Genomic DNA, 22837 nt, shown 5'->3' on the forward strand with positions numbered 1-22837 from the left:
GAAGTTTTAATAGCCGAGGGTTCAGACACTCTCTATGAAATAAAGCGTAGAACAAGGAGCTAGTTTTTACAAGGCTGGCCAGCTTGTGTAACTCTCTGGAAAACCCGTTCTTCTTTTACTCAGATGGGCTATAAACAAAACGAATGCCAGGCTTTTCAGAAATGTGTACGTAATAAAATGCTACAAACCGTGGGTCGCTCCTTCCGCTTCACATTTCCGCTCTCCTGTGCCAGCGAAATGAAAACCCAAAGCAGAAGCCTGACATATTTATCAGTACTGTCTTTATTTTTATGACTGAAACCAGATACATCAAAAACACACACTGTTGTTCTTAAGCCGTACCTTGCTTTCTTTAACAAATCTCACGGAGAAAACATCACACATTTCTACGACTACACAGAGGTATAAAGTACATATGGGTAAATATACGTTCGAATTTTTCTCTTTTTGTTTATTTTAGTAGCTATTGTATTGTTATCCCAAAAATAAAAACATCTCCCTATCTCGAAAGCAACATAAAAGACGAGGCACAGACAGCCTCGTCATATGTATCTTATCACAATAACACTCAACAGACAATAGAATTTATTTATGTTGTCTTTTCATTATAATTTTTTTTAATTATACATAACTAGAGTAATGCCCTAAAATAAAGCAGAATCTCTCTGTCAAACACTGAATTATCGCTTTACACATATGTATATATTTATAGAGAGAGATAGGTGTACATTACTGTAGAAGAAAATAGAGCAATGCGTGTTCATAAATACTCAGGAGGTTCACGGTTGAATCCTGTTGTTGAAATAAAACCGAGGCGAAGAGTTCTTTTGACAACGTCGACACGTGTGGCATTGATAATGCCGCATCATTTTAACTCAAGCTTGGTTTTGTTCTCTCGTTTTTGTGCCCTCCGAGTCCAAAGCCGCAGAAAATGTAACAAAATGAACTTTAGTGGGAAAAGGTTAGGAGTGAAAAGTGTAAGTTGGGACGTCGGGCATGCAAGTGTGTCGCCTTTGATGGTTGCATTTTGCTTGGCAGTCAGCACTAAGGCAACAATTGAACAAAAAATAAAAAAATAAACAGAAAAACAAAAAAATCTGTCTCACGTACAAGTATCAGGGAAACAAAACATTGTAACACACACGCATACACACACATAAATACACTGTTATTAGATACCAGCTACGCTTTATCCTGCATTAAACCGTGTATCTCATTAAAAATCAATCTACTCTTAATTTATTACCCGCTCTGGATGTGGGAGTCTTTATAGCGGACAGTGATTTATGTTACGGAGCTGACTGAGAGGAAAACAATGTGATCAGAAGTATTGATTTGCGAAAGGGTGATAATTTCCCCATAACTACACAATCTCCTTCTAGTTCTCTCCATTTCCAAACCATTTTTATCCAACTAATTCTTGTATTTCAAAACATTTTCCCACGCCTGTTCACATCACATACGTCTCCAAAGTGTAAACCACAACCGCAGTACCTTTGTATCCACTGGAACCCCTGGTAAAAAATGTTTAAAAAAAGCCCTGAAATAAATACATATTTTTTTAAAGTACAAAATGAAAAGAAAAAAAAGCAGCCTTTTCACATTAGTTATTATAGAATAGTTATTTAGAATAAAAAAATCAATTCCTTCAATTCTTTTTATATATGTACAAAATTACCAGTACCACACTTATTTTTAACCCTAATCTTTCCTTTGGTCATTTTATACTTAATTCCTTTAGTTGGTGATAATACACATGGGAACTATTAGTTCTAGGCCTCAAGGCGGGACTTTTACGGTCTAAAAGTCCCGTAACTTTTAGACTGCAGGCAAACAAGTCCCCCCTGTTTGCCTGGGGAAACAGCAAGTTTCCCCAGGCAAACAGGAAGGGACATGAGCAAATCATTGCTGCTTAAGGCCTCCAGCCAGCAGGGGTCCCCCAAGAGCCACTCCAATTCTCAGTTTGTTTCTCACAAGTTGTTTTTGTTGTTGTTTGTAGTTTAATTCATCAAAGATTTGAGCCAATTTGTAAATTGACAATATTGCTTCTAAAATACTAGTTCTAAATAATAATAATAATAATAGTCATAATAATATAAGCAAAAAAGCTAACACCTTTAAATGTAAAGTGTACTGCAGTGAAACTGAAGAAATGTAAATTTTTCATAGTTTCAAGGTCACACATCAATGCTGATGAGTTAGTTGAATAATTTCTGCTTCTTTTTTCTGAGCTTTTTGTCACTTTTCATCACCTCCCCACCATTTGCAAATAAATGTCAACAAGTAATTAGCAGGTTTCCGAACGTGCTTTTAAATAAATCAATCTTTGAATAAATCCACTTTTTTAAAAACTCTGCTAAATCTGTATTGAAACAGCATACACGATACCTGACTGGCAACAACAAATGAACAAGTGAGAGAAATGACATAATCTCAACTATTTGTTTACGGCTGTCACATTCTAAAATTCCTAATTCAAAGTGTAACTCAATAAATAAATAATACAAATCATAATTGGACTATTAAATGTAATTCTACGAAGAGTCTCAGCCCTGCCTTTTGGGGATAAACGCAAAGAAAACTTGCCATTGATGAAAGGAAGATTCATGTCACTCTTCTTATTTAAAGAAGTACAAATAAGCCAACACAATCCTCCAGGGTTGCCAATAGAGGAATGCAACAAAAAACAATTGCATGTTGGAGATAATGATCATTTATTTTAAGGCTTTTTAAAGCATCTTGACCGGGGGTGCTAATACCTGTTAACATATTCTAGAGATACATCCAAACATGAAGAGAGCTTCAAGCAACACAATAAAGTCAGAAAAAGTAATTGGTACAAATTGTTCCTCTGATTAGTGTGTCATACTTTCTACCATTGGTAGAAAATCTCTATAAATCTCTACAAACGTTCTACCAAGGTAGAGAATATGGTCCTCTCACACTACTAATTCTGTGAGACAATTTGTTACAGATCATAACCCACATGTCTGAGTTACCACGTCAACTTTCAGCCGTTGTGTCAAACAGCGGTTTAAAACAGCCCATCAGAATTGCGTGAACTCCGATTATTAGAGACCCGTAACCAGGGTCGGTCTGAGGCAGTGGTTTTCAGTGACAGAAAACAACAAAAATATTCATTCAGATTAGAATTTTTTTTTGTTTTGTTTGGGCAACAACATCTCAATCCCAAAGCACCATCTGAACCTCAACGTCTCAGTAGTCTTGGCGCTGGTAGCCTCCGGAGCCGTCGAAGGCCCCATCGCTGTTGGCCTGGCCGCCTCCGCCACCCGGGCTCTCCAAGTCATCCCCTCCAAAGGACGTGTAGGGCGCTCCGGCCGCATCCTGGCTGGGGTCAGTGTATTCGTGGGAGAAGAGGGCGGAGTCGGCCCCCAGCTTGTATCTCTGGAAGGCGAGGAATGACTGGCCCGCCTTTGGGGAAAACGGACGATGGAAATTGATGGAAGATGGAAGAGCAAGCAAGGGTGCAAGGGTGCAAGGGGCGCGTTCGAACGGCGAGGAAACAAGAGTGGGGTTACAGTGAAGCATTTGGAAGAGAAGAGAAAAAGAGCAGGAAGAAAACATCGATTAGTTTGCCGGAAACCTTGGGAAGCCATTTAGTCAGTCAAAGCAGACGACATCTAGTTGAGCTCGTCATTAGTTGCGTTTCCTTTGTGAAGGTACGGAAAAGTTTGTGGATATTCAGCTAATGTCAAAAAAACACAATTTCCGAATTGCAGTGTATTTGTTAATTAACATAATTAAAATCACATGGAATAAGTTTGTTTGCGTGATAAGTTGTTGAAAAACATGCCGGGCCATCATCCTCCTAACACTTCCTGTCGACTTCTTCATATTTTCCGCCTGTATTTACATCCGGTTTGTTGATCATGTGACTCTGTTGATGTGTTTCGCATTTGTGGGAAACACATCAATCTTGGTACGGCTGAAACCCCACCCCCAACTCCCCCGCCTCATCCTAGCGTAAAAACTTTGATCAAAAAAACAAAAGTTTTTCTCAAAATTGTGAGTGAATTTATTTTTGTAATTCCGATTTGCACAATCTTAAGGGCAATGCAAACACAGCTAGGGAGACACGAAACCTCAACCCTACTTTGGTCTACTTTCTTGATGCAAACAAGAAGTGTGTCTGTGTGTTGCTAATTCAAAACGATCCCGAAACATCTAATAAATATCCAGCGAAAGTGTTGTTGCCTTTTAAATCAAACTAGACAGCCTCTAAAAACTGCTAGCAACACAGCGTCCATGTGAATCTCCATGAAATAGTAAACCAAAGACGGGACATGCAAACTGCATGCAAGACTTCCTAAGTTGCTAGTATTCGTAATGTTTGAATTTTTCACACGAAAACTGCAAAACAGGTGACCCGGACTTAAATAAACTCAATTAATTTGTTGCAAGTACTCAAATGAAGTTAATCCAACTAAATATTATGTTTATACAGTTGTCATGTTAAACAAATGTAAATAAGGTAGGTTTGACCAACTTAATTCAGCAGAGAACTTCATTCTCTTATTTCAGTGCACATACTTAGATGTATTTTAGCAGAAATACATACATAATTTTGAAATTTCACAATAAAAATAAAGTCTGAAAGCTAACATTCTACCCCAGCTTTCACTAGAGTTACACCAGCAAACCTTTCAGAATATTTAATTAGCTAATTATGCACAACAAAAAATTCCAATAAGGTACACTAAAGTTATTAGCTATAATAACATGTTGAAACATCAAGTTCTGGAAGTATGAATACCTTCATCAGGTGATGAAGGTAAAGAAAGATGTGCACGGCACTTCAATATCTCTAAACTCCGGAAAAGATAGCTTTATTTAAAAAAAAAAAGCTAAAAAGTAAGAGATCCATAGCTTCGCCTGAGGGGAGCGAAACACACCAAAACCTCTTTGATCCATAAATCATGTCCTGTTGCTTATTCAGCCCTGAAGTACCGCAACTGAAAGCTTAAGGTAATCCACCGACTTCCTAAACCGCTTAACGCTTCCGTCAAAAACCGGAGAGACGGAGCCAAGTATCTTTCATTTTGTCTTTGATTAAAAGACAAAATGTCACGGTGCATTAATAGAGTCAAGAAACTAACAATCTTTGTTATTTTGGACCACTGGCTCAACAGTCACACATGTCAGTTGCTAGAATTGTTATTAAAACGTGCCGGAGTCAGGATTCAGATTTTCATACATTCATTTCCTCTAAAGACGTTCAGCCACTGCAACATAACAGGGGTGTGTGTGTGTGTGTGTGTGTGTGTGTGTGTGTGTGTGTGTGTGTGTGTGTGTGTGTGTGAGCAGCTGCAGAGGGTTCAGGTAGCAGGCATGGGAGACAGAACAGAGTCAGACAAAAGGTTGATGTGGCTGAGGGGGGAACAGCTTGGTGTACTCCTCTTCAAACGACACGTTCTTTAGTTTCTCCATAGAGAAGAGAGTCTGAGCGCCCTGTTGGAGAGACAGCCGCACTCTGGTGAGGTCATTCATGTTCACATTTATGACGGACGTCTGGGTAATGCGCATCAAAACAAGTCGAAGCTAATGGCTAACTACAACCTGGCAAGGATGCGTAAAATGTTTTCAAATAAATTCTTGTTTTGTTGCAGTATCTTAATTTCACGCTGGAAAAAAAGGAGAAAAATTCCAGTTTTAATTTGAGGTTATTTTAAACTAAATACGTTAGGAAATAATTGTTTTCAACAAAACCGCCAGTTTCAAAATTATTGGCAACTTTCACAATCACCATGAAACAAATGTAACCGAAGAGCGTTTTAAATAATAATAATAAGAAACAAGTAATTTATTCTACAAGAGGGGAAAGACAAAAGAAGGCACCTTTAAGTGTAGCCTGAAATATCTCACCATTTTTGCTAACTAAGTTTTACAGAAAGTTTTTTCTGCGCTTTTTTATGGTTTAGTTACATGGATTAAATCTCTCACTTAGAAAATGAATGTTATCTATTCATATGCCCCTACTGGAAAAGCAAACAGGTTTACACAGGATGTCAAAACTCATTCACAGGTCTGTTTTTCTAAGGGAAATGTGAAGAAGGTCGTTGCCCTCATGTCTTCTTCAGGGGTTCTCGTGTCGTTTCCTTTTGGTGCAGCGCCACCACAGGCGAAGGGAGGGAACAGGTTTTTCAATTGGTTTGGATTGCGTGACGCACTGTTGCAATCAAACTGAGTCTACCTGACTGTCCAACACATTCTCACTCCCAACTCGTCATATATTGACGAGTTGGGATGATTTCTGACCATGCGTCACATATTGACGTGAAGGGTACCCCCTTTGCGACGAGGATGGACCGTCCCATGCGTAAATATATGACGAGTCGGGAGTGAGAATGGGTTGGACTGTCAGGTGTAAAAACATCCTTGGATTGATGTAGACGATTCAGGCTGATGAAATACTCTCAAATTAAAGGTTGGATTTATCTAAGCTTTTCAGTGTGCTTCAGACCAAACACACTGAAGACCAATGTGTTTGGTCTGAAGGTGGTCTGTGGCTGCACACTGCCTCGGTGTCCTACAATCTGTGGACTAACGAGAGCAAAAAGAAGCTCTTACCCAGGTGAAGATTGAGAAAAAGGAGAAGGTGATGGCCGCCCGAGCAGCGTCGCCTCCCTCTCTCAAGGGGTTGTCCTCTTGCTTGGTCACCTGCCACTGATTGGCCAAAAAGCAGAAACCCACAAACCACATGAACGACCAAAACGCTGTACGGGCGAGAAAACAGAAACAAACAGAATAGAGTTCAAACCCTGACCAAAGTGTTAACAGGATCTTTCATCATTAACTCGTTTGGTTCATATGCTATAAACAAGACGAATTCATTTTGATTCTCTTGATGTACAAATCTCTGAGACTGAATCCAGGGGTTTCTGCTGGTCTCACCAATTCATACTTAAGCCTTTTCAAGGCCATTACGAATGAAATTTAAGACCTGTATCACAACGGAAATATATAAAAGAAAACTTCATATTTTATATAGTAGTAACAGAAAGCTTTTGGCAGTCCTACGAACTGGCAATAAATTTACACTTACCCATGTTAGAGGCAAAAACAGCTACCTAGCTAGCTAGTTAGCAGCTAGTTAGCGGTAACCTCAACCTCCTCAAGTCACAGAACGTAATGAGGTTGTCTGCGTGCGACTCAAAGGTTTGTTTGACAGAAATATCCCGCGAGAAAAAAAAATAAAACTACACAAAATAAACAAGACAAAATATAAGACCAGTGACTAAGACCACCTGCATTTTTTAAAAATAAATTTAAATCATTTTAAGGTATTAATTTTGGATACGCAGATTCAAGAATGTGTGAAGAATGTGTTCATAATTTAAAAAGATTCAGTAGATACATCAGATTATATTAAGTGATTAAATTAAATTGAGAAGTCCTGTTTGTCTTATTTTCTTTTCTTCTGTCTGTCTGACTTTGATGAACCTATAAACAAAAATAACAAAATATGAAACAACCAAACAGGTTGTCATATATACAATCATCTAAAATTAAGATTACATACATTTTGAATACGAAGTTACATAAAATATAATAACAGACAACTATACCAGTGTTTGTTTGTTTGTTTGTTTGGGGTTGTCTTTCTTTCTTTCCAAATACTTCACTTTTTTATATGGACTAAAATTAAATAGACTAACCTATGAAGTTTAAAAAAAAGAAAAAGTTCACACTACTTGTTTAAGATGACTGCAAACCACAAGTTGCGAAGTTATGTGCACTTGAAATTTTTTATTAAACAGAATGTTTTGTTTTACAGTGCACTCAAACAAACGAAAGATTTCACAAATCTGAAATTGTGTTTTCTATTTAAAAAAAAAGCAGACATATCAGAAACATCTGATCAGACTTCCAGCAGTTCTTTGGTTTTACTAATTTGTCAACTTTCATGGAAACATATGGTGACAAAGAGAAAGATAGAGAGAGTGTGTGTGTGTGTGTGTGTGTGTGTGTGTGTGTGCGCGCAGGAAAAAAACAAAAACAAAAGGCAGTATTGTCTGCGACAGGAACTACCTCATTAAAAAGCCTCTGTGCTTGACAATCTTGTCAGGTTCGGGGCAGAAGCAGTGCAGCAGAGAGGCAGACTGTCTGACACACTGCAGCTCATCGCCGAGACTTGTTAGCACCGGAGGAGGAGCTGTCTGCTTAACAACCGCTTTCATTCCCCATCGCCCCCTCCTCTCTGATCACACTTTAAAAACAAACGCTGCACCAAAGACGCTCGCCGCTGTCAAATAACGCGTTACTATGCCGATCAGCAAGAAATACACAGAAAGAAAACAGGTTTTTTTTTTTTTTTATCGAAATAAAAATGCAAACACAAAGGTAATCAGAAGAAGATGTCTGATTCGAATGTTGTTTTTTTGTTTCGCAGAAGTTTAAGGATAAGTAAATAAAATGTAAAAAAGAAGATTAAAAAAATGTTTTAGTTTAGTACATTTCTATTTATGTAAATAGAGTGCGTTCATCTTTTTGCCACAGTTTGTTACATTACGACAATGAACTTTAACAAATTTGATCTTTTGTCCCAAGAGAACAATACCAAGTACTGCATGATTGAGGAAAATTTTACTTAATGTTTGTATGAAAATAGTACAAAGTAAAATGCATTTTACTTTTCACTATAATAGAGGTATGAAATATGTGAAAAACAGAACTAAAGAAATTATTTTTTAAATTAGCAAATTTCTATTTTCTATTTATGTAAATAAGATTTTTTTTTCACATTTTGTCACATTACGACTACAAACCCTAATGAATTTTTATGATTTTTCCCCAAGTGTTGCATAACTGAGAAGCAGAAGGGAAATTAGATCTGTTTTTATTATTTTTGTATTAAAATACTAAATAATAACATGTATTAATATTTATGAAACTTTTAGAGACTCACATATTTGCCTATTATTCTTTAGATAGTTCCTATTAAGGCATCTTTTAAGCTTTGACTCAGACTCTAAATTCAATTTCGGTCTGGACTTTGAGTCAGTAATTAAAAAAAAAAAAATAATTAACAGACTTTGATCTAAGTTGTTTAATTTAATCTCTGGCTGCATGTTTTGGGTTTTCTGTAAAGCATTGCCCTGTATTTAGCACCATCCATTTTCTCATTAAGTCTGGGGCTGCAACATGACAAAATGGAGGCTATAACTTCTCTACCAAAGCGCTGCTGGTGGGAAGAAGAAGGAGAAGAAGAAGTGCGGCTTTACCTGAAATCCCGATGTCAGCCAGCACGGCCTTCTTCCGGTCTTTAACGCTGCTGATCTGGGGAAAGTAGACGTCCAGAGCCAGGAAGGCGACGCAGCAGAGGAAGGCCATGGAGCCCATGAACACGCCGTAGTTACAGGCGTTCTGGTTGCGGTTGAAGATGCAGTACTCCTCCACCTCGCTGGGCCGGTTGATGTAGCCCTCGTTGGCGATGCAGCCGAAGATCGCGATGGAGAAGAGCTGAAGAGGAAGAGACGAGAAAAGCTATCAGGGAAATATAAAGATAAAAACCAAGGAGAAAAAAATGAGCTACGAGCAGGCAGTCAGGCGTCAGAATAAAAACACTTAAAAACTTGGATCTAAAATAATGACTAGTACTTTATACACTCTTTTTAATCATAAAACATAAAAAATAGTATTAGGTTGTTTTTTTTTAATCTGTTTTTACACATTATCTACATTGGATTTCTGTAGCAAAATAAAATTAATTGCGAAAAAAAAATTAGAATTTTTTTTTTTTAGTTCATTCTTGATTTGTCATTTGGTTCCAAACTATCTGCTGCTTTCCTCTCCATCATCAAACAACACGCAATTTAAAACTATTTATTCATTCTCTTTTCAAAATCTTGGAAATAAAAAGAAAATAGTGTTTTCATTTCTTTACTCTTCATTTTAGAGAGCTGGATTTATAAAATCTATAAACTATCTATCTTAAATAAATCTATCTTTAAAAAGTAAAGTTCTCGGCGTATTTTACTCAGAGGGAAAATGAATAAAAGGGAGTTGTTCCTCTCCACCGTCACCTCATGCTTGCTCAAGGGTACGTCGCAGGTTGTATTTAACAGCAAACAAACCAAGACAGACTGTATCTGTTGCTTCCCATTGATAGACATTATTTGAACAAGTGGCACTTTGTGATCAACTTATTATGACGGTATTGTATTGTAACTGGATTGAATGGAGCTACTTATAATTAAAACCAAAATCAAACTGTATTGGAATGAACTGTATGAAGAGATCAGTAATACATTTTGGACATAACTGGATTGTATAATGGAAAACTATTTGTCTTTTATTAATTTTGTAGTAAACTTGCTGAGAATGCTTATTTTCAGCAAGTTTGACGATTTACACACATTTTAAATGCGAGTAAAAAACACAAAGCTAGATAAACAAAGCACTCTTGCTGTTGTCTGTAACGCTGCCAGTGCATTTCCAATGATAAATAGCATCCCACTCTGTGTCTGCTGCATCAATTTGGCTGCAGTGTGAGGCTAAGTGCATTGGAGGGAAAAAAAGCAATTACAGACTTATTTTCTGATGATGTTTTCCCCCCTCTTTGCTCCTGAAAAGCAAATAAAACGACAATGTTTCTTCCATAATTCCTCCTGCATCTTTTTTTCTCGCCTCTCTCTCTCTTTTTTTTTTTTACATTTCCCAAAAGGACAGACGATACAACAGGCTACAAAATGGAGTCGATACCAAGAGCAGGTTACTAAGATACCATCTAATCCCCCCTCTCTGCTCAATTCCACAGCGCAGCGTCACAGAAACGTCCTCGTCAATATGACACCACACATATGAACAAACAGGATCCTACAACCCAGCTTTACCTTTTATGTCATTGTATTTATTTATTTTTAGCAGCCAGACTCATACTCCTCTTGATAAAAGCAGATCAGACAAACTCCATCCAGCTGTCAAACCCTCAGAGCAAACCTCCCGGGAGCTCGATGCGTCCGGGTGAGAGAGAATGTCTGTGGACTTTCCTGAGATGAGCGATGGACTCGTGAATGCGACTGGGAGAGTGAAGCAGAGACAGAAGGTCGGAAGTGAACCTTGAGGTTGGCGAGTGGCTCAGTTCATTCAGCTGGTGCGTCAGTGTTTGAGTAGAGAATGACGGCAAAACAAAAGGAGAAACAAAAAACAACACAAAACATTCATTTCAGCACAGACACCGAGAGCTCATCAACGAATAAGCTCCATCGAACCAAGCTGAACATTTGGAGTTCTGACTGGGACAACAGACGAACAGTTCATTATTAATTCATTCTGAGGCACGAGTGGCTTTTATTCTGTTATTAGACGGGACTTCGTTTCTAGAAAAAAAACATCAAAGTGGCTTCTAGATGTGGTGACGTCACTTATGATGTTTCACATCTACTCAGTGTTTGAGGACAAACTGCAACATAAAGTGTGTCAATATTTCTAAGGTGAAACAATAAGGATGCACCGATGTGAAAATTTGGGCAGACATCCTTATCTGATATTAATACTGCTGTTATGGCCGATAACCAATATTTATTAAAATTATATATTATATGGCATATGTATATATTCTTCTACATTTTTGACATCATGTCAAAGCAACCACATTGTCTACTTTGCACCCTCACAATCCTGTGTTTCATCACTATCACTGTCACATGACTCAGGACGCACCAATATAAAAATGTAGGACAATATCGATAACCGATATTATTATTGCTACCATGGCCAATAACCGATATTTACAGATATCGTGCATATAGTTTCATATATATATATATTTCACCACCCTTTTTACATAAAAAACCCCCACAAATGGCAAGAAGATGAAAATAAATGCTGTTGGTTGTTAATAAATTAATTTATTGGTTCGATGCCGATATGCAAAAAACATTGCTAATATCAGCAGATGCCGATGTTTTTGTTAATGAACAAAAACATCATGCCCAAACGCCACCCTCTCCTGAAAGACATACGCAAATGGAAACAAGACTGGAATAAACATTGTTTGTGAATATGGCACATATTCACATATTCACATAGTTTTAGTTATCGGGCCGACACCGATATGTTGAATAAAACGACTAACATTGACCAATACTGATGTTGATGTCGCTATTTCGAGGATCACAATGGAAAACCTTTTAAAAAAAAGAGTGGTTTTCAAAGTTTGGACTAAACCCAAAATTGTTTTATCTGTTGTGTTTGGGTAAAGTGTTATTCTTGAAGTAGTTGCAGGTCAGCTCAGAGCAATATAAATCAAAAATACGAGTTGCCCTGCAAAGAAAATCTGAGCATAATAGTGACTTTTAATAGTTAAAAGGGGTCATTTACAAAGAAAATGCTGAATAAAAGTAAAAATGAAATAAAGTTGCACTACGTTTAGATGGATAACTTGAGTTGACACTGTGCTCTTAATTTTATATGATGAATGATAACCGAGTGAAGAATTTTTTTCAAGATTGCTGGTAGTAATAAAGCATTTAACAATACTAATAACCAAGCAGTAAAAAAAAAACAAAAAAAAAACAGGTTACTGATTTAGTGTAGAGTTGAGCTGAGTCAAGGTACACAATACAGTTGAAACCAGAAGTTTACATACAACAAATTAGGAGATGAAAATCTCTAAAAATGTTCTTGCAATGTTTTATGACATTTAATATAAACAATTACCAAATATAAATAATTTAGGTAATTCTATTGGCCAAAAACAGGAGAAGTTTGGTCTTATTTACCTTCAGAGATAAAGGAAAAATGTGTATGTGTCTTTTTCTTTAAATTCTGTGTATGTAAATATCTGGTTTCAGCTGTAGGCACTAGAAACGGGTCGTTATTTTTTTTTTTAATCATAAATAATATGGTTGTTTTCATTTCTAAATGTTACGTGGCAATAATTCTGACCATTTACCTTCAAAATGTAACTTCTGGGAATGTTTTGCATGTGACTCAATTGACTATATGCTTCATAACACTGAGAGAGACATTTTTTGACTGAAATCTATTAGTAACCGATAAAGTAATAACCAAACTGTTCACAATTATACTGTATGTTTGCAAAATGCTTTCTCATGTATTCCAGTTTGACTGAAGAAAGACGGAGTATATTTCCAATAATTTCAATACTGGAAGAGCTAGTCAGTGAGTACGTTTCCCTCCGTATCTCCATCGCTCTCGCTGAAACTCCCCCACCCCGCCCCGGCCCGCTCTCGCTGTTTGGAGGATGAAACTGACACCTGACTCCCCCACATCGACATAATGTCTTTTTCATTAGGGACGGAGAGGATGACGAGACTGAGGAAAGAATGCAGGGATTGTGGAGGCAGAAGGGATATGGAGGTGGTGCTATTTTTAGCACGCCTGCATCATGGCTCCGTCCTTCCCTCCCTCCCCCACTTCGTGTTCTCCCATCGCCCCTTGTTACTGGCCTCACCTCTGCCCACAAGCCTTCTCGAGAAGGGTGAGTGCGCTTCGTCACACAGATACATGCAGCTAAATTGCTGCTTCACAGAGACTCAGCTCAGAAAACACAAAGTCACAAGCACTAATATATTTCCCTCCACGCTATTCAGGACGTCGCATGATGTCAGAGGGAATGGAGAAGACTCAAGAAAATAGTCAATTTATAAAGACAATTTGAATATTTCAACCTCAAACATTGCTAACTGTGCCACTTATACACTAGCTTATTTGCTTGCTAGCTAGCTAGAATATATTTTTTTGATATTTTGGATATATTTGGACAAATATATCCAAAGTATAAAGCTAATTAATATAATTAACTCACTAAACATAATTATGTTGATAAGAAACTTAAGATTTGACAAAGTAAAGTGGGTTGGACTTCATAAAAGCAGGAACTGTTCATTCATGCTAATGCAAAGGCTATCTACTTTAAGTATCAGAAGCTAATGCTTTTAAGCTTTTAAAAATTGCTACTCTAAAAGCACTTGAGCAATGTTTCGGAAAGAAATGATTTGAAAACAATATATTTTTTTAACAGTAAGTTCACTTTTTTTCCCCATGTGGAATCAAGGAAGTGCTTAGAGGCTTTAGAATTTTCAAAATGGTGACATGCTAGTTAGCATAGCCTCTCTGACTCCAAGAATATCATGTTTTTGTTAGATTTTACCGTATGGGATGTAACGGGGGCTTGCTATGGAGGAGTTTTGACAGTAAAGATGCACACAACGGTTTTGATTGAAGACAGAAGCTGGACCGCAGATGCAATAAGCCAAGACTGGCCTAAAGCTGACCTGTATAAAGCAATTAAACCACATCTTTTTCCTGCTAATGTTCATCCGCTGGACAACAAGATAGACTACAGCTGTAAACAAACATGGAGTTTATCCACATTTTTCCTGGTGGAGTTACTGTAGGAATGCTCATGTGTGCAACCTCTCTTCATAGAGCAAAAGTTGCGATAAAACAGTTGGTTTGGACGGCTGATTTACTAAATTTGTTGTGTGTGTTAAACATGTCCACCAAAGTGAGACAGGTTGGTCTCTGCAGGAATCACAACAAACGTGGCATCTAAACCAGGGGTGGAAATTAAAAATCTTCTCCACCATCCACAGTGGCTGGTAGAGAAGATTTTTTACCGGCCACTCAGACATTTCACCAGCCTCATTTTCTTTCTTCTTTCAATTACAAACCCCACAAGTACAAGCAAATTATAGAACATATATAATTTATTCTTAGCTCTATGAAAACCAATTTACTGACAATAAGTTTACCATACAGATAAACTCTGTATTCTGTACCTATACAGAATAATTTAACACAAAGCATGGACACCTAAACAGGGTTGTAGTGCAATAAGTTAATTTGAAGTAATTACTAACCACAAACGTTAACTACACCACCCTAACATTCTTGCAATCATAGAACATTTCCACATTTCGGCAACAACTCTCCCTAATAAAAATATTTAAAAAATATTTTTAAATTGTATCAGTAGCTGAATGCAGCTTTTTTTTCCCCTTTTCTGTTCAAACCTTCAATCCGCCACAGTGGCGGGTTCAAACATATGTTCAGTGGTTTCTGAGATGGATGCTAAAGAAGTTAGTCAGTTCTCTTATCGAGGACAGTCAGACCTGGAGGGCAACTAGTGCAATGACACACTTTAGTTTTTCGGCTAGTCCCTTGAGTAATTCCTCCAGGAGATAAGCTTACCACCAGGGACTCCCTGCTCTCTACATTCCTTCAATTTCCTAATTCTTACTTTTTCTACCTGCTCCATTAACACATCCATAAGCCCCATAAATATTCTTATCAGATACCGATTGATTAAAGCATGGTCTTGTTTGCAGAAACTAGACCATAGGCTATATTGCCAGAAGTCTTGAACCATTGAATTCATGTGTTCAGTTCACTTCCATGGCCATAGGGGAGTAAAGTGAAGCATTTAGTGATTAGGACTGCTTCAACTGAAATTTGTGAAGGACTGAGCTGATCTCAGTAGCTCATTAAACTTATGGTTATGGTTTGGCAATGGCAGTGGATGAAGTGAACAATGCCATTCAGTCTGTATCGGCCATGCTTTTAAAATATTAGGTGATTAAAATTGGAACAATAGGAATGGGTAAGAAATGTTATTGCTGGCAAAGAAGTAGTGGTCCCATTCCCCATGGAGTTGCTTACAGCGCACGCAATTTCCGGTAAGCTTAATCGAACTCCTGCATCACATACATGCAAACAATAACGACTGGGTAAAATTAAATCTGATCATTTAAAACTTCAACAGAGTCCACGCCTCCTGCAAGAAGTTGTTTCTCAATAGCCGATGCTCCAGACCGTCTGTAAGAAAGGAAAGTGGCTGGTTTTTACCAGGCTAGCTGTTTTTCAGGAGTTGGGGTCGTCCTTTAAGTCCATTGAAACAAACCCCTCATGATTCAGGCATACAAGGAAACAAATTGGACAATTCCATGCCCCTAACTTTTGTAGAAACAGTTTTGGGTCGGCCCCTTCCTGTTCCTGTTCATCAGTCGGACATTTATGTTTGCGTTTGGTCTGGAGGAACTTGACTGGCCTGTACCGAGTCCTGTCCTCAACCTGACAGAACACCTTTGGCGTGAATTAGTGCGGAGACTACGATCCAGGCCTTGTTGCCCAACAGCAATGTCTCACCTTACAAATGCTGACCTGAATGAATGTTCAGAGCTTTCCTTTTTGAAAGCTGAAGGTTTTCTAGTGGCCTGTATTCAACAGTAGCTTGACAAGAAGAAGGGCAGAGAGAAAGAAGCAGGAAGATATGGAGCAAATGGCCCTAGATAGGAATCAAACCAACTGATCTACCACTGTGCCATGTGTTACCCCTGAACGGTTAGCTCTTCCCATAAACACACTCTGAACCTTGTAGATGTAATGAAGGGGCACAAGGACAGAGGATTTACTAAGGTATAATGTCAAGATTTTCACTTCCACTTTTAACTGCTTTGCTGTTCAGCAGGGGTGTAAAAAAAAAAAATCTTCTGACACCTTCACATTCTTCACTTGGTTAGTGAAAGTTAAGTATGGCTATGAGTGTGTGACTGTCTTTTTGTGTATTTGGAAAGTGGATCCCGCCCTGATCTGCAGACAGATCACAAGGCTTTAGGAGGTGAAGGAAAAGCATGTGGGCTTCTGATCTTGTGACCACTGGAGGGTCACATACAAATTCCATTTAAAGGAGGCCGACTGCTGCGACTGTGCGTCCATGCATGTGTGGACATGCTTGTGAAACTGTGTGCATGCATGCCTCAGTGCATGCATGCGACTTTCCTTCTCTACTGTTCCTTGTTTTTGACTACATTTCTGTGTAAGATTGTTTTTTAACTTACAGATTAACGGATTAACTGATTTCTAAATATAAAAGTCAAAACAGCCCAGTCTGTCATGAGTGATTTAAGCTAATGCTGCAACGGAGTGAGGAGCTTTGAGATACATCACACCGTCAAGGCAATTTACAAAAAAAGAGGCCAATCTAATCATGGGACTGTGACAGAAACAGCTTACCACATGATATGGTCAATAATATTGCTTCTTATTTCAACGATTTATCAAAGTAGAAGTCTACCAATTTAATAAATGAATTCCCATTGGTTATATACATAAAGCTCTGGAAAAAATGTAACGAGCGCTTAAAATGATCAGTTTCTCTGATTTGACCTTTTATAGGTTTATGTTTGAGTAAAATGAAGATTGTTCTTTTATTCTACGAACTACTGACAACATGTCCATGAAAGTCCAAGCAAACATTTGGTATTTATCTGCAGAACATGAGAAATGGTCAAAATAAAGAAACGGATGCAGAGCTTTCAGACTTCAAATAATGCAAAGACAACAAGTTGATATTCATTTAGAAGCAACAACACTAAAGAGTTCAGAAATCAATATTTGGTGGAATAACCAGGAGGTTTTCAATGGGGTTCAGTGCAGTGGGCTCTTTATTTTTTCCAGAGCTGCAGGTACGAAATGATTTGTTTACATGTGCAAGTAAACTGGTGAAGCTGTCCCAAAACTGATATTATGTATTGTATGTTTGAATGTTTTCTATTTTAAGAAAGTTTGAATAATTGTCCAATGTTTTCTTAACCCTATTCTTGTCATGTTTCAGGGAAACAAAGACTGAGAAGAGAAAAAATGACACTTTTTTCCATTCACCAGCAAAACCAAAAGTTTCACACAAAAATTTAAAGATTTTTTTCACTAAATACAAAAAATACTGAGAAATTACATTAGTAATTGGCTGATAGGGTTTACATTCCCTGTATGTGCGTGAGTGTGTTTGTGCAGCTTCTACATTACTGGATGCTGCAGAGCGTTGTCCTGGGCTGGGGATACCTGCCGTCGCCATGGCAGCAGCGGCTCGCGTAACGACAGTGAGAGCGGCAGAGACAGGAGGCCTTGTCAAAATATAATTCAAGGAGAGCCGCCGCAGTATCAAGGGGACGCAATGAGACAGGCACACACACAATGACAAGTCCAGGTCCCACCGGCTCACATGGCCTCTCATCCACTGCATTGAGTCACTTTTCACACCACACATTGTGTCACACTGAAAGCCTTGCTTTTAATTTAACTTCACTGAATGTTAGCGAAAGCGTAACCTCTTTCTGGTCAGAAAAAAAAATAATAATCTGCGTTCCGCACCACAGTGCTAATTTAATACATTGTTTTTTGTTTTAGAACGTCAGAGTGGTTAATCTTAGGCGTTTTGTGCAAAGCAGCAGTTGTTTTCTGGTAAATGTGTTTAAAGCCGAATGGGGAGGGGCATATCTGGACAGATGCCGAGGAACATGTGTATCCCTTCTTGTTCAACTTTGAATCTTGGAATCTCTTTGAAATCAAGACTAGTTTTTCACACAAGCACATTGAATGCCAGTCTTTAAGTGTTGTGTTGTGTAATCTATCAATTACTTTCACTTACAACTCTTAAGTGCATTTTAACCAATCTACATTTGATAATAAGCATCCTATTCTTTGTTGTGTTTAATCTCTACTGAGCAAATGTTACATGGTGATTACTCAAGAGAGATAACACAGTATTATCTGTGGAACAACTCCTTCTTTTTCTCCTTTTAGCTACTTGATTTAATCATTGTATGTTGCCCTTGGAGTACAAACTTCTCAAAAATCAGCCTAAACAAGCCGTTACCACTGTGATGCTAGGCAACTTAAAGACAGCACATTATAAAATTTAAATGCGCCATTTCAGCCCTTCTTTACGAAGATGTCAAAGATCCTTTGTGATCAACGACACCAAATAAAGTGGCCATTTTTATGTAATCTAAAGGTAGAACTCAGAGAGGCAGAAAAATAAACATTGCTTATTCTGCTAATGTCTAAGAACAAAATAAGAAACGCAATTAAAATCACATGTGAATACGTTTCTTCAAATCACTATAAAAACATGCAATGCCGTAGTCCTCTGACTACTTCCTGTCATCATCCTTTTTTTGTGGTTTGCCCCAGTAGCAACATCTGCTTATATAAAAAGTGTTTCCATTGCAGTTTTGCTAAATAAACCAACTTTTTCATGCTAGCACCAACACTTTTTATCAAAAAACTGGAGTTTTTTTCCAAAATTGCTGTGTTTCCGTTAAGTGAATCTATTCTTGAAATGTCAAATCGAGCAACTATACGATCAATGGAAACGTGGCTTCTGAGGGTTCATTTTCAGAAAATACTACATCAACGTACACGTCAATATAAACGCCACAACGCTTGCTTGGTTCGCGCGCACTCAACGCAAGCTTTCAAAACCGTGAAAAAAATCAGTATTTCAGTTTTTGAATGTCTCTGGAATGTATGTGATCATTGCTGGTTCAATCTCTAAATACCTTAGGCTGATAAAACCTGAGTTAGAATTTTTTACACTCAGACATTCTTTAAAACACAGTTTAAGACTTACAAAACCTTTCTTTCTGTTTGTGAAAACACAAAAAGGGAGATTTAAAAGTGTGTGTGTTTTTTTTTTTTAAAATGTGGGTGAGAATATTTTATGCTAATTCCATTCTTTACATTACATTTTATTTTTGTTTTTCAATCTCATGAGCTGGATGTGTCTTTACCAACTATAACTATAACATGCTAAATGAGATTCAGATTTATTGCTTTGTTGTCAGGTGCAAACAGATCTATGTCAAGCTAAGCCTGTCCAGCGGGCAATGACAAACTGAAAACAGGAAGTGTAATTGCATATGTGTATTTTGGGTAAAGGATGCATTTAGGTTCACCACAAAAGTTGGTAGTAACTGGCTCTGATCCATATCAATCAGAGACGTTTAGGGTGTTATTGACACCGACCCGCTAAATTCCTAAATGTTCAGTGACTCCAGATTCACACCAAACTGATTGTTGCTGTGTTATTCGTGACTAATAGCTGAAATTATGTGGATGCCTGACTAATAACAGCAGATCCAAGTGTATTCACTTGTATTCACGGTACGACCAAGCAACTGAAAGAGTGTCTGATTTCTGACTCGCGTACAAATTGACAGAGTGCGAGTGCACTCCCGGTTTAACACGCTCCCGAGAAAATGTTCCATACTGCCCAATTTCTGTCTGGGTCGCTACAAATAACAATGCCTCCTAGTATCTAAAATGCTAATCCCTGCTAAAATGTAAATGCTAACTCATTTAAATTTTAGCAGGGACACAGTGCTGCCCTTTCCCCACTTGTTACTTTAAGTGAGACCTGATATCATAGTTTTAAGTTTAAAAATATACAAATATTTATTTTAAGTGATGGATTCCTTGGATAGTCAGTGAAAAAAAGCAAGTATTTAGAGTTTGAAAATTAAGAGTAGAAACTGTATAAGTGAAGTTTGAAAATCTTGGTGTACTTTGCTAGTGTAAGACTCGTGGGTGTCCAGATACTGTGATTCTCCTTTGTAGAATAATCCACAGAAACAACTGAGCTCTTTCTCAGTGTGGAACATTTAATTTATTTTCCGCTACTCAATCAGCTGTCACTGAACTCAGCTGTCAGCCTTTCAAAATAAAACACTTCCAAAACATTTTACATGTTCATAACTCCAATTTTCAGTCTTACACTAGCTAAGCGACGCTCATATAGCTAGATCTGGCTCTTAAGGACTGAAAGACGTTCAAGGTCATTTATCTAAGCTTTAGATACAATAGGTAAAAGTACCAAACACCAAACTTCCTGTGTATTTGTTTTTGAAAAAGCAAAGATAAGCAGTCGTGCGCTACATTTTGTGCTGCACTGAGTTAATACTAAATCTAAAAACGCTTCGAGCACAAAGCTAAACTGAACATCCCATTTACATTTATAATGATTTGCCCCGCTGGCAGAATTTCAGGAACTCTGTACAAAGCAACAAAAGAAAAAAAGATGGGGGAACATCACCAGCTACGACAGCGGAGATCTCTCAAAACGCAGATCAAAGCCAAAAATACGTTCTCTTTGCTTGCTAAGTCAGGTTGACAGTGTTTGGTTTGCTCTTCATTTAAGGCTCCGATCAGACGCAGGGTACCCTCTTTTCCATCTGTCACTATGTTCCCTGCCGCTCCGCTCTGCCGTGCATCACAACATGCCTCACACACACTCATGATCACCCCCGCAGTCAGCTCCCATGATGGCCAACAAGTGGGACATTGACAGCCCTCCACTGCCATTCATGAACTAGTCTCTGGTCGTCCCTGCTTGATGTCCTCAGTCCAGGGACATTCAAGCAACAGACAGCTTCCTCCCCCACACACTGCAGCAGACTGAGTATCAACTCAAAACACCACAACTCCGCGCCCGTGGCTGTTACCATGGAGACGTGTTGTTGCTCCGGTGAGACTTTGGTGGCGGTGCATTTGATGACGGACCAAAGAGACTCTGCACACCTGGGTGTGTGAGCCCGATTAAAAACATTTAATGGTTTAAATGTTTTTAATGCGTTTTAACAAACAACAAAATGTCTGATCAAATGATCGGCAGTTTACATTTTGATAACTAGTCAAATACAACTTTGAGCTCTGCGGGAAATAGAGCTAGTTTTCATTAGAAAAATGTAATCATTTTTTTTAAAACATTTTTTTGTATCAATAATGAATTAATTGAATAAAAAAACACTAATCAAATCATTAGAATATTGCACAGAAAGTCTTTACAGCAACAGTGGGTCAGTTTCCAACTAACGTGCAAAACCTGCAGTCGTTTATTGCAAATATAACAATATCCATTATTGTTATTCTTTATTGTAAGTATCCAGATTAGAACAACTTGACATGATAAATCAAAGATTTTAATAACTGATTAAAAAATTATGTTACATTCTTAATAAACCAAAGATGTATTATTGTTTAGTAGACAGTACCACTCTATCTTGAAGTTAGAAGACATGCTAGTTGGGCTGGGCAACATCATTTAAAAATACAAAATCTGAGTATTTTTTTAAATGCCAAATTTTAAAGATTCCCCCCCCTCTCACTTTTTTCCCCTTAAAAATAAATCAAAGAAATGATTGAAAAAAAATCGTTTAAAAATTTGCTTCTATATCAATCATTCTGCTTTTTTCTTGCCTTCCTGTCGTAAAGGATATGCGTGCTGCATCGCTACTGCAGCAGCGGATTTTTAATTTTTTTACGGGAATCAGTTTGAAAGTGTCTAAAACCACGTGTACGCCACACTTGTAAGATTTTGACTTGCAAACATTCTTGAAGATCAAGGACATTATTTGCGTCTTTGATTAAAATGTCTTTTTTTTTTAATGCTGTAGAACAACTCACCAAATAAGGCCTACACAACGTCATACATGCACAACCATAACAAATCCCACTTTTCACGTCTGTCATCTCTGAGTTTTGCTTACCCAAGACACGATGCGGAGAATGGTCTGAGGCTGCTGGAGGAAGGTGACAGGGTCGAAGGCTCCCCCGGCTTTCCCGGCTCCGTATGCCTGCATCCCCTCCATTGTCCTCCACCTCCTCTCTAGACAGCCGCCTCTCAGATGATCCCCGTCTCCTTCCCCGCTGTGTGTGTGTGTGTGTGTGTGTTTTTCTTCAAAGGCACAAGGTAGGTGTGTGTGTGTGTGTGTGTGTGTGTGTGTGTGTGTGTGTGTGTGTGTGTGTGTGTGTGTGTGTGTGTGTGTGTAGAGAACCACCGGGTAGTCGACACGGAGAAATTCCCCCAGTCCTGCTCCGGACGGATGCAGAAAAATATTTAAAAAAAAAAAAAGCTCTCGAGCGCGCAATATTCTTCTCCTTCGTTTGTCTTTACTTTGTGTTTTTGTTTATTCCGGCCAGGAGCTGAGCTGTTTGGATGGAGGTGTGTTTCAGTGTTTTGATGATGCTGTATTGCCCCGTCACGTGAACGCGCTTCGGTCGTCACGCCTTG

At 38.2% G+C, this 22837-nt stretch overlaps 1 protein-coding gene across 4 annotated transcripts; it reads right to left on the reverse strand.

Moving 5' to 3' along the window:
• Positions 1-264: 264 nt before the first annotated feature.
• Positions 265-22726, reverse strand: syngr1b (synaptogyrin 1b). Of its 4 annotated transcripts, none has more exons than XM_028016849.1 (5): positions 22575-22726; positions 22314-22520; positions 9243-9480; positions 6589-6734; positions 265-3432 (listed from the first exon to the last, which is right to left on the reverse strand). In XM_028016849.1, exons 2-5 carry the CDS (start codon positions 22413-22415, stop codon positions 3217-3219), a joined length of 702 nt encoding a protein of 233 aa, XP_027872650.1. In that variant the 5' UTR covers positions 22416-22520; positions 22575-22726; the 3' UTR covers positions 265-3216. The 4 variants fall into 4 exon arrangements, with proteins under 4 accessions (XP_027872650.1, XP_027872647.1, XP_027872649.1 ...); XM_028016848.1 differs by lacking the exons at positions 265-3432; positions 22575-22726 and adding exons at positions 3700-5276; positions 5321-5469 and having other exon boundaries at positions 22314-22544; XM_028016846.1 differs by lacking the exon at positions 22575-22726 and having other exon boundaries at positions 22314-22544.
• Between the last annotated feature and the right edge of the window lie 111 nt (positions 22727-22837).

This window comes from Xiphophorus couchianus, chromosome 5 (genome assembly GCF_001444195.1).
Source record: "Xiphophorus couchianus chromosome 5, X_couchianus-1.0, whole genome shotgun sequence".
Taxonomy (NCBI): Eukaryota; Metazoa; Chordata; class Actinopteri; order Cyprinodontiformes; family Poeciliidae; genus Xiphophorus; species Xiphophorus couchianus.

Bases quoted from the DNA above. Each gene is read 5' to 3' on its own strand.
- syngr1b (XM_028016849.1), bottom strand. From the start codon at position 22,415: ATGGAGGGGATGCAGGCATACGGAGCCGGGAAAGCCGGGGGAGCCTTC. The intron at 6,735-9,242 runs GTAAAGCCGCAC...TCGCCCGTACAG, and splicing joins GGCTGACATCGGGATTTCAG to CGTTTTGGTCGTTCATGTGG. The intron at 3,433-6,588 runs GTAAGAGCTTCT...TTTTCCCCAAAG, and splicing joins TTTTCTCAATCTTCACCTGG to GCGGGCCAGTCATTCCTCGC.